General features: G+C 36.3%; 1 protein-coding gene across 1 annotated transcript in view; it reads right to left on the bottom strand.

Annotated features, from left to right (window-relative positions):
• LOC148946813 (NBAS subunit of NRZ tethering complex-like) overlaps nt 1-13,013 on the bottom strand; it is a 211,149-nt gene that overhangs the window by 62,641 nt on the left and 135,495 nt on the right. Inside the window, exon 14 of the mRNA XM_089096616.1 lies at nt 986-1,191. Coding sequence (XP_088952742.1) covers nt 986-1,191 — 206 coding nt within the window. The remainder of the gene's footprint in view (nt 1-985; nt 1,192-13,013) is intronic.

Consider the following 13,013-nt stretch of genomic DNA (forward strand, 5'->3'; position numbering starts at 1 on the left):
TGAGGAAATGGCTAGCTTACTCTCTTCTGTGAGATTCCACAATTGTATACCCATGGATTAGAGTTGTTGCAACACTTCACAGGGCCTTGGCATTTGAAGTCTAGCTGTCACTGTCAAGTAGCCATCCAAATGGGAAGATACGGCACTTAGATCATTTTGAAATCTAAGTTTCCATACTAAGGTTTCTTCATATGCACTTCTACTATAAGGAGGTATTGAATCCAAACCACAAAAGGAGAGAAGTAAGAGCTGAACTTTAGTTTTGCCCTTTAATGGCTTGCACATGATCAAATCTCTGTGGAAAGGATGAGAATAAAAATATCAGTCTATTGGTTAGCCTAAATAACAAGCAGACTGGAAAATCTCATTCAATAGAACCTGGAGAACAGCCAAAAATATAGTTTTGAATTGTGAACAACGAGTCAAAGTTGTTGCAATACTTCACGGAGCCTTAGCATCGGAGATCTAGCTGTCACGGTCCTATAACTATCAAAATGAGAAACACGTTTGTTTTTACGACATTTAGAAATATCAGTGTCTGTATTAGTGATTCTTCTGATAGAGGTTATGCACAAAACTAACATAGCGTCTAGTATTTTAGTGACAAGGGACTTGAAAACTATCTCGTATGTTTATCACATTTCAAGATAAACAACTTATATTAACAGCCTTTTTCTTATTGTTTAAATGCAAAAGAATAGAGTTTTCAAGCAGAGGCGAATACTAAATCATAACTGTCTGCCAAATTTTTCACTTGATACAGCTTATTCATAAGGTGTCATCGAGAAGACTCTATTTTTTCTTCTCTAGGGTAAAATAATATATTTTTTAACGTTGATAAAACTATTTGAAAATAAATTTATCTTCTAAAAATACAAACAAAATTAACTTTCAACGGATTTTTATTTTGCATTCAATGCCTAATTTTTTTAAACCTGAACTGTCTTTTCAACCATCCTGAAAAAATGTTGAGATTTGTACTTACATTGCTAGTCCAATGATAGTATCACTTTTATATTGCCTATCTACAGCAAATCGACCAGTGTCTACATTAGGATCAAGCTGCTTTAACTGCCGTCCTTGAATCGCATCTCCAAGAAATTTCCAAGACTCCTGAAGGAGATCATGACATTGTTTAAGCTCATTTGTATCCAATTTGCTTCTCGGAATTTTCAGCGCCCGTTGGATCACCTGATAAATAGTTAGAAAGTATAATCCTCATTTGAATTAAAAAAAAAAACAATGAAAAACATTATTTAAAGAGTTAATTAGGATTTCAAAAATATTGTTATATATATCTACCCTCTTTAAGCAAGCAGTTATTGTGTATGTATTTATGCCTATATGTTTTCTTTTCTCGAAAACGGCTCAATTATTTTACCTGAAACTTGGCTTACATCATTTTTGTCCAGGGGTGATCTTATCGTTTTTGGTATCTTTGACATTTGCGAAAAAATGCAACATAATGAATGACTCCAAATAGCTAAAGGAAATGGCAAGGAACAAGCGAGAATAAGAATCACATTGAATCGAAAAAAAATAGTGCACATTGAAATCTGCGGTTAGGAGAAAACCGACAGCAAGAATCACAAGAGTCGCTAATCAGTTACAAGATAAGCGACAGTGACAAGCACAACGAATCGGAAACGAAAATGATGCACAACAAAATTTATGCTGAAATTTATGCGAAATAACGAAGACATGCAACAATGGGCATTACAACGAATCGGGAACGAAAATATGCATAATGAGATCTGCACTTAGAAGAAAAGCAACAGAAAGAATCACAACGAAACGCAAACAAAATGATGCAAAACAAAATCTGCAGTTAGGAGACAGGTGACAAAGAGTATCAACAATCGAACAGAAAGCATTCGCGAAGTAATACAAATTACAATGGAATGAAGGAACGCGATATTTTAGCACCACTCAAAAAAGAAACAAGTAAAAGCAACGCTGAGATTATCTAATGCCTCCCAGGAGGATACAAACCTTATATAAGTTATGATTCTGTGAAGGATAATTCAGGAATTGGGGAAGAAAAAATTCAATTCCCGCAGGAATTTCCAAATTCAACTGAAACTTCTGATTTGACGCCCCAAGAATAAAACTAAAATATAATACGATAATTATGCTAATGAGCAATTTAGATATTTCAGAGGACATGTGCAATGGAACATTGCTGAATTATGTAGTAACGTAACTGGAGTAAAATAATTACTGGAGGAAAGAGTTGGAAAAGAACTTCAAATTAATCTGCGGTTAGAAGACAAGAGACAGCAAGAATCACATATGTGATTTGTTTTGTTCTGGGACTTGATGTGATTTTCATTGCTGCTTCTCTTCTAACCGCAGATTTCATTTACGATTCGATGTGATAATCCCTGTCACGTTTCTTCTAACTGCAGATTGCATTGTCCGTTATTTTCATTTGGGACTTGTTTTGATGTTTGCTGTCTCACGACTTCTACCCACAGATCTCTTTTGCGTTTCATTTTTGTGCATCATTACCTCAGACATAATTCAATACCTTCATTCAAAATACCTTCATTGGTTCATGCTCATTCAAAATCATGGGTAATTTCGCATGACGTCATAGATACCAAAAAACTTCTTTCCCAGCTTTCCCCCACTCATTATATTTTTGCTTTAATGGCGTTGTTATATAATTCAGTAACAGCCAAGAATGTTCCAATACCTATGCCCTCTGAAATATCTAAATTACGCATTGACATTATTATCGTTTTACGCTTTAGTTTCAAGTCATATGGTGGGAAATCAGGAATTTCAAATTCTGACATGAGTTCAATTCCTCCTTCCTGTTTATCCTTTACAGACACTAAAATACTACGTCCTTAATTCCATTGTAATTTCTGAAATTTCTGAATTACGTATTTGCATAATTATCGCGTTATTCATTAGTTTTAAGTCACATTTTCCTTTGCATTACAATGTGATTTTTTTTTTCCTGTTCCATGCCATTGTCTTTAGCTGTTCAGTGTAAATTATCATCTTGTGCAATTTTGCACACGTCATAGATACTAAAACAAAATTCCTCCCTCGTGTCCATTGATCACAGACACACACACGCTAAACTAACAACGTTCCTTCATTACATTATAATTTTGCTTTGCCTTCTAACGGCAGATTTTGTTTTGCAACATTTCCGTTTGCAAATCAATGTGATTTTGTTGTTTCTTGTTGCATGCCTTTTTCTTTAGCTGTTCAATGTCATGTGTCATATTTTGTAACTTAGCATACGTCATAGATACTAAACACGACTCGACGATCCATGGGATAAAAATGATGTAATTTTTGTTCTTTGTATGTATATAAATGGGAAGTAACTCCCATAACTTTTTCTGTCACGAATTCAATTCCTCTTTCCTGTTTATCCTTCACAGACACCAAAATAGCTTCCCTCCATTCCAGAGTGATTAAAATATTCAGACGCGAATTCATTTTCTCCTTCCTGTGTATCTTTGCACAATAAGCCATTTCAATTGTTGTAAATTTGCATTGTCTTCTAACAGCCGACTTCGTTGTGCAACTTCTGCCTTTTCAATTCAACGTGAATTTTACTGTTTCTTGGTCCATTTCTTTGTCTTTAGCTACTCAGAGTAATTTGACATTTTGTGCCATTTTACATGCGCCAAAGACACTAAAAGCGATACGACCAATCCTGGGGGAAAATGATGTAATTTCTGCTCTTGAAAATGTATATAAATATGACGTTCCTCACATGAATTATATTTAAAAAATTTAGGCCCTAAATGAATTTTCTCGAATTCATTTCCTATCGAGATCCTTTTTTCAGGTCAGAAAATTCCAGGATGCCAATTTTTGAAAAGAAAAGTATTGAGGCTTTTTCAGGAAAAAAAAATTATACATACATAAATAAATACATGGTTGCCCCTTAAAAGAGAGTAGATAAACATTATCAATATTAAGCCGTATTACGACCATCTTATTTGCAACTGTTTGGTTTATCCTATTTAAGATTTAGTTTTGAATGTTTTCGTAACACATATTACGGGTGTTAAAGCAGGGATTCCGACCTCATCCATGTCTTTTGAAGTTTTTCTGAGAGAAGCTTCTTCACCAGGTTCTGGCCACCCACCAACTTTAGAAATTGAGGTGCATGGTCCCATCTATGTGCTTGGTTTTCTACTTAAACATTGAGAATATTCGTTAAGTATATCTTAATATGGACTTCATAAGAACACCAGGAGCTCTGGCGTGACATGGGAGCGACATACGGTAATCGGTAATTCGTATTTTAGATTTTGCCATGGGTCCCTGGGTTCCGGTCTCGTTTGTTGGCTGCACAGTAACACTCACATAAAATTTTTACTGGACAAACTTGGCCTTAGATATGTAATTTAAAGCAAACCTAATCTCCCATTTCCTAAAAATAACATACCTGAAGTGCGGTTTAGCAAAGCGAAGAAAAATATAATGAATCATCATTAACATTCAAATTAAAAAAAACAAATACCACTAAATGATGATTTCCTAAAGTTACGTGCGAGCTTCATCGAAATTTATATGTTTTGATTCCACTGCATGTTGTTGGACTTCTTTCTCCCCTGTCAGGAGCTTAGAATAGTCTAAACATATTAAAAAAAAAAAAAAAAATCAGGTCTACTTGTATACTGGTGACTAGGGGCGTGTTCCCGGTCCAAAATGCAATTTAATTCGTATTTACTTCAAATTTAATACGAATTGACTGCAAATCTGGAACGGTTTATTAACTAATGGTTCTCCGCCATGACAGTTCCACCATTTTCCCTACACAAGGGCTCACATTCCTCATACTCATTAGTTTGGTTATTTGCCTCCATTTTTCCCACTTTGATGATGAAGGTACAGAAGTTAATTCAGTAAATACGCTAGTTAACCATATTCACAAAAATTTAATACGAATTTAATTTTCGATCGCTCCAGCTGTTAATTCGCTCTCGCCTGGAACGAAATATTAAATTTTTATTAAACATTATTAACTTTTCGTCGTAGACCGGGAACACGCTCTAGCTCTTGCCTCAGCAGCAAGTTCTTCGGCTTCTTTTAAAATGATAATAAAAATTTTAATACAAAATTTAACACGAATTTAATTTTCGATCGCTCCAGCTGTTAATTCGCTCTCGCCTGGAACGAAATATTAAATTTTTATTAAACATTATTAACTTTTCGTCGTAGACCGGGAACACGCTCTAGCTCTTGCCTCAGCAGCAAGTTCTTCGGCTTCTTTTAATATTGACTCATCCTCCGTGGGAAATATCGTCTGAAGGACACCACCCTTTAAAAAAGAAAATAAAACTTCAATTCATGCTATACGACATTAGGGTTATTTGCATTTTATTTTCGCGCTTCGTCTCCATCATCAGCGATAACAATTCCTTTGTAATAACAAAAGTGTGCACTTTTCGGCCAGGAACTTATTTTTGTTTTAAATAAGGATCTACATACATAACACCTTTGATCAAATGGATCGATAATAAAATGCTAAGTAGCCAGTGATGACGCTGAGGAAAATTGGGACTAATATTAATTGATTTGGACGGCGGTGCTGATCTGGAATATTGTCAGTTCACGAGGCAAATTTTTTCTTAGACAAGTCACAAAATCCCAACCAACAGGTAGGGAAGCTACTACTACTGCTACTAACAACTCATCGAAGCAACAAGCCACCTAAGGCCAACACAGCTACGCACGCTCCTCCAACGTCCCAATCTATTCAAAACCTCCTTCTTTACACCGTCCCAGGAAGTTCCCATTTCTTTTGAATCTTTCTCTATGACATCCCCCACCCCAACCACGGACGACCTGCTTTCCGGTTACTAGACGGTTGGCCAAAAAAGGTCAATCTTCGGCAATCTGTCATCCTTCATCCTCAGGATATGTCCATACCATCTCGACCTTTGTCTAATTATAACTTTTAAAAGCAGGATTGAACCACTTTTCGCAGAGCTTTCTGTCTGAGTTATCAGCCCGGCACCCAAAGCAGTCCGTAGACAATTTCTCTGGAAAAGATATAGCAAATCTTCATCCGCTCTTCAGAGCACCCATGCTTCAGAGCCATATTTGACCACTGTCATCACTGTAGCTTCCAATATTCTAATCTTGGTCCGCAGCCTTATATTCCTATTCTTTCAAACTTTTTTGTGAAAACCCAGAGCCTTGGCATTCTACTTTTAACGTCTTCATTAGTCCCACCGTCTTTACTAATAATACTACCAAGATAAGTGAAGCTGTCCACCTGATCATTCTTTTCGTTACCCAACATTACCTTTTCATCTTCACTTATTCCCAGCCTTAGTGACTTAGTATTCTTAACATTAATTCTCAACCCTATTCTAGCACCCCTGAACTCACAAAACCTCTAAAAGTTCATTCATTTTGCTCACACTTTCACCTCGGATTAAGAAATCTCAGATTAAGAATTGGTTAAGAAATCCAGCCATGTATAGAGGCATTGCAGATGAGTATGCCAATATTCAGAAGAAGTTCCCTGTACCCACAAAGTCTATTGCACCCACTTTCCCCCAATCCCCTCCATGGAATTGGTCAATCCCCATAATAAATACTGATTTCTCAAAATGGACTAAAGATTTAACCCCCATCGCTTTTGCCCAGAAAAAATTTGCTGAACTTAATACAATTACTTTAAAAAACCATTTCCAAATCTTTGTTGATGGGTCCAAAATGAACGAGAAGGTAGCAAGTGGTGCCTTCCTTCCTCACCTGAAAATTGCAATGGGTGAGAGATTGTATAGTAATGTATTTATAATGTCTGCAGAGTTGAGTGCCATAATCATGGCATTAAGACACCTTATGGGAAATAGACCCTTGATTGCTAATTCAAATAATATTATAGTTTATTATGACTCTTTATCAATCCTTGAGTTGCTGTCTTCAGCTCCTCAGTATAAGCTGGTTATTGACACATATCATTGTCTTAGTATTATAGATAATCTTGCTTCAAGTGGCATAAGAACTGATCTTCAGTATATTCCTAGCCACTCTGGTATAAGTGGTAATCATCAGGTTGATGAAATAGCAAAAATGCTATAAATATTGACCGGCCAAGTGGGAGACCAATCCCCATTAGAGATATTTACCGACTGAGACTATCAGATATTATGTTTAATAAGAAAAATCCTACTCTTTCCCCCTTTCCCAATAAGTATTTTTTGAAAATTTATAATAGAATTCGTTCTGGAACAAATAAACTAGACATTCTTGTATTCTCGTATCAGTTTCCTAGTACAAGTGGTTCAGTTACCCTGTCCCCTCTTGGCAGGTTTGGTATTATGAATAATGAAACAATTGACCACTGCCTATTTGAATGTAATATGCTGACGTATGCACAGCATACTTTGCATTGTAAACTGTTAAAGTGCTTCAAACACCAAAAAATCTCATTATCAGCCAAGAGCCTAGCCGACTATACCTCCACACAGAGCACAGAAATCGATATGTATCATCTTATATTTGATCTCCTTGAGTCGGAAGATCTACTAAAAGATATCTGATAATATCTAATAAATAAGAGACAACCAAGCCAGTAGCTCTGTAGCCCAAAGAGTGAAGCAAAAGGAAAAGGGCCAAATAGTAACAACTGAAAAACCCACCTGCTGCGAATTAGAAGAAGAAAGAAGGAGTTGGATCCAAGCATGTTTTGAAATCTTTTGGCTGTGTTTCCCTACAAGTTTAGTAACAGGGTACTTATATATTATACCAAACACGGTGGAGAAGAAATCGATATGTATCACGGTAACACGGTGGAGAAGAAATCGATATGTATCATCTTATATTTGATCTCCTTGAGTCGGAAGATCTACTGAAAGATATCTGAGAATATCTAATAAATAAGAGACAACCAAGCCAGTAGCTCTGTAGCCCACAGAGTGAAGCAAAAGGAAAAGGGCCAAATAGTATCTACTGAAAAACCTACCCGCTGTGAAATGGAAGAAGAAAGAAGGAGTTGGATCCAAGCATGTTTTGAAATCTTTTGGCTGTGTTTCCCTACAAGTTTAGTAACAGGGTACTTATATATTATACCAAACACGGTGGAGAAGTTTTCTGAATGTAAGATCTCAGAAAATCGGTTTCATAACAACAAAGACAAATGACGGGTGACAGAATGCATTGGACTGGTATAATTTGGGCTATATATTTGCACATTAGGGGCGGGGGTTAGGTTAGGTCACTTGAACCCCCCCCCTCTAACATGCAAATATGTAGCCCAAATTATATTGGTATATAAACTAAAGCATTATATTTTCATCATGGTCTGGTATATTTCATTATAATTAATCTAACTTCACTTCTTGAGTATGTTTGGTATAATACACAAGTTTAGCAACAGCTCTAGTATTATCTGCCGTATGAAGACATTTGAAGTTTTGAACTGCGTATCCAAATTGGATATCTCATTAGGTATTTTGCAAAACGAAGAAAGTAGAACGAATTTTCAATTTATTAGCGTTTGTAAGAATTATCCAGAACAGTGCAAGGTAGAGGATATTTGGGAGAGCAAAAGCGTTAAAAGTATTTTTAAAGTTTCAAAGTACTTAGGATGGCTAAAATATAGTTTCGAATGTGATGTGCAAGAATGGTTTCTTTTGAAAGGCTTTCAGTGTCTATTTCAATTCTTCTTCTTTGATTTTTGTTGTCTTATTTTTAGGACTTCAATTTTTTATGAGTTATTATTTTCATATGAATATTTAGGAACCTATCAGTCTTAGGAATATCAATATTATTTAGTATACTTTTGGGAAATATCGTAAAAACCCTGTGTGCAGCACAAAAATGTGACTTGGATCTTGTAACGTAGTACTAAAGTGTATGGGAAAATGATAAGAGTAGAGACTGACGCTAGTGTTGAAAAGAATAATCACCAAAGCCATCTAGCCTTGAGCGATGTTCTGCAACGCTCAAAGCTGCTCCCTACTTGTCTTTTCAGGTACTTTAAAATGCAAGGAAGGGTAGATAAAAAAAAAAGGTTAAGAAGCCGCTAAGTACTCGAGAAGTGAAGTTTCGTTACTGCTAATGAAATAAAACAAAATAGGATGAAAATATAACAGTTCAGAAACAAATTTGGGCTATATATTTGAACATTACGGGTGGGGGTAAAGCATAGCATATATGAAATACGTAACCTAAACCAACCTAGGTACCTTTTATTCCCCCTAAACCCAAAAAACTGAAGTTTAAATATAGTTTCCGGAGCGAGAAACCCTTTGTTTATACAGCGTCTAGGCATTACCCGGTAAAATGCATATCTGATCTTCAATACAATTCTCGCATACTTACCGGATTCTTAACAAGTACAAAAAAAACTTATGTTCCCAGTAATTTTACGAGCTTAAAGTCAACTTACCAATTTAACCTAATATGGTTTTTCCATGTTGGACTAGGCCCACTTTGTCCAGACTAGATTTTAACCTAAAATAGATCTTAAAAATGGGAAGTGCTAATACTACTTCCACTAAAAACTCATTTCAGTGCCAACCCCTTTGAGTTCAACAAAGCTACTCACGTTCTTTTATCTAGATCTATTCAAAGTCTCACTCTTTACACACTACCAAGAAGTTCCAATTTCCTTTAAATCCTTCCTTACGACCTACTTCCACCCAATTTGGGTGGAAGGCTTTAAGAGTGGGAAAACTATATCCCCTTCTGGGGATATAGCTTTCTATTCAATTTCCCCGGAATAGGGGTTTCGCTATTGTTGTCTTAGGAAATACTATGAGGATGTCCACTGATTTAGTCGGGGGGCCAAAGGTTGGCATCATTTGCCTCATTTAAAGTAAATATGTCAATGTAAATGGTACTAGCGGCTACAGTTGTACTAGAGTATTAAGAATGAAGCATTAAAAGATAAAACTTTCCCACTTTTTAAGGCCTTTGCTCCATAAAACATTGACTATCTTTAAAGAAATTAATCAAACTGAAAAGTAATACTTTACTAAAGAAAGTAATACTTTACTGAAAAAAATTCAAATGAATTTACTGAAAAAAGTGTGCATTGTCAGTTTAATATACATATGCTGATATTTATTCCTTAAAATATTAATTGATTTTTGATTTCTTAAAAATGTAAAAATGAAAACATTCAAAATATTTTTTTCAGTAAAGTACAAATAATATTTTGGCTCTTAGAAAGCATAGGGTTTAGAACCTACTCAGATTAATTTCTGCTCGTCTTGAGTTTGATTTATTTTAATTTCTGTTTGTTTGAGTTTCATTTATTTATTGATACTAATTTGTGGTAGTTGTATTCTTGGTAGATTATTTGATTCTATTTTTGTTCATTTTTGGTTTAATGGAGTTCTTTACTTTCTTTTTTTGAAAACTTATTTTGTGCAAAGAGTTTTTTTGATTAATTTCTGTTCATTTAATATTGACATAGTCTTTTTCAGGGACAAAGACTGAGCCTCTTCTGAAGCAAAACAACCATCCATTCCATAAAAAATTGAAAGGGCAGTAGCACTTTCAATTTCCAATCGAATGAGACCTTTATGAAATTTTTATTACAACGCTTTCTATAAAAAAAATTATATGCCCTCAGGGCATACCTTACAACCTTAGCCCTGATGGCTGTGGTGGGGTTGTCATCCTCAAAGACCTAATTTCCAAAACTTTCAACTAAGTTCAACAACATGGCCAACTCAAAATTTTTATAGGATGTGTTTCGGGAAATGGTGGGCGTCAGAGTGGGGTTAGTTATCCTCCAATCACTTTCGACTATTAAAAAGGGTAATAGCCTTCTCAATTTCCAATTGAATAAGCTCCTTTTGAAGTTACTACAACAACGCTATCTATACAAACCTTATATGCCACCAGGGCATAACTTACAACCTTTACCCTGGGAGCTCTGGGGGGTTTGTCATCCTCAAATACACAATTTTCAGAACTTTCAACTATGTTGAAGAAAATGACCGTCTCAAAACTTTGATTGGATGTGTTTGGGGAAATGGTGGGCGTGAGAGGGGGTTAGTTGCCCTTCAATCACTTTTGACTATTACAAAGGGCACTAGCCCTTTCAATTTTCAATCGAATGAGTCCTTTTTGAATATTCTGCAACATCACTTTCTATAAAAACCTTATATGCCCCCAGGGCATAACTTACAACCCTTGGCCTGAGGGCTGTGGGGGGTTCATCATCCTTAAAGACATAATTTCCAGAAATATCAACTACGTTGAAAAAAATGGCTATCTCAAAATTTTGATTGTATGTCTTTGGGGAAATGGTGAGCGTGAGAGGAGGTTGGTTGCCCGCCAATCAATTTTTAACTATTAAAAAGCCATTTAAATTCTCAATCAAATAAGCCCTTTTTGAAATTTCTTTGGCAACACTTCCTATAAAAACCTTATATGCCCCAAGAGTATATCATGCAATCAGTATAACTAGGACTCTGAGGGGGTTATCATCTTCACAGATTTTGTTCCCAAAATGCTTAATTGCATTTGAAAAAACATCTGTATAGGAATTTGGGGTGCATGTGTTTGGGGACATTGTGGGTGTGAGAGGGGGGTAGTTGCCCGTCAATCATTTTCGACTATTAAAAAGGGCACTAGCCCTCTCAATTTGTAATCGAATGAGCCCGTTTTGAAGTTTCTACAACATGGCTTTCTATACAAACCTTATTTGCCCACAGGGAATAACTGACAACCTTTGCCCTGAGGGCTGTGGGGGGTTGTCATCCTCAAACACATAATTTACATAACTTTCAACTACGTTTAAAAAAATAGCGATCTCAAAATTTTGATTGTATGTGTTTGGGGAACAGGTGGGCGTGAGAGGGGGTTAGATGCCCTCCAATCATTTTCAACGATTAAAAAGGGCATTAGCCATTTTAATTTCCAATCGAATGAGCCCTTTTTGAAGTTTCTACCACAAAGCTATTTATAAAAACCTTATATATGCCCCCAGGGCATAACTTAAAACTCTTGCCCTGAGGAATGTGAGGGGGGAGGGGTTGTCATCCTCAAAGACCTAATTTCCAGAACTTTCAACTATGTTGAACAAAATGGATATCTCAAAATGTTGATTGGATGTGTTTGGGGAAATGGTGGGCGAGAGAGGGGGGCAGTTGCCCGTCAATCATTTTCGACTATTAAAAAGGGCATTAGCCCTTTCAATTTGTAATCGAATGAGCCCCTTTTGAAGTTTCTACAACATGGCTTTCTATACAAACCTTATTTGCCCACAGGGAATAACTGACAACCTTTGCCCTGAGGGCTGTGGGGGGTTGTCATCCTCAAACACATAATTTCCATAACTTTCAACTACGTTTAAAAAAATAGCGATCTCAAAATTTTGATTGTATGTGTTTGGGGAACAGGTGGGCGTGAGAGGGGGTTAGATGCCCTCCAATCATTTTCAAAGATTAAAAAGGGCATTAGCCATTTCAATTTCCAATCGAATGAGCCTTTTTGAGCTATTTATAAGACCCTTATGCCCCAGGGCATAAAACTCTGCCCTGAGGAATGTGAGGGGAGGGCGTCATCAAAGACCTAATTTCAACTACGTTGAAAAAAATGGCTATCTAAAATTTTTATTAGATTTGTTGGGGGAAAGGTGAGCGTAAGAGGGGGGTTAGTTGCCCTCCAATCACTGTCGACTAATAAAAAGGGCAATAGCCCTTTGAACTTCCAATCGAATGAGCCCTTTTTCAAGTTTCTACGACAAAACTTTAAATAAAAACCTTATATGTCCCCAGGGCGTAACTTACAACCCTTGCCCTGAAGACTGTGGGGGGAGTGTCCTGCTCAAGTATATAATTTCCAGAGCTAACAGAATGGCTATCTCATAGTTTTGATTGGATGTGTTTGGATAAATGGTGGGCGTGGAAGGGGTGTTAGTTACCTTCCAATCACTTTCGACTACTAAAAAGGGCACTAGCCATTTCAATTTCCAATCGAACGAGCCCTTTTTGAAGTTTTTACGACAACGCTTTCTATACAAAACCTTATATTCCCCCAGGACATAACTTACAACCCTT

The sequence above is a fragment of the Artemia sp. Qi Xiang Cuo genome, chromosome 11 (assembly GCF_049724085.1).
Source record: "Artemia sp. Qi Xiang Cuo chromosome 11, ASM4972408v1, whole genome shotgun sequence".
Lineage (NCBI taxonomy): Eukaryota > Metazoa > Arthropoda > Branchiopoda > Anostraca > Artemiidae > Artemia > Artemia sp. Qi Xiang Cuo.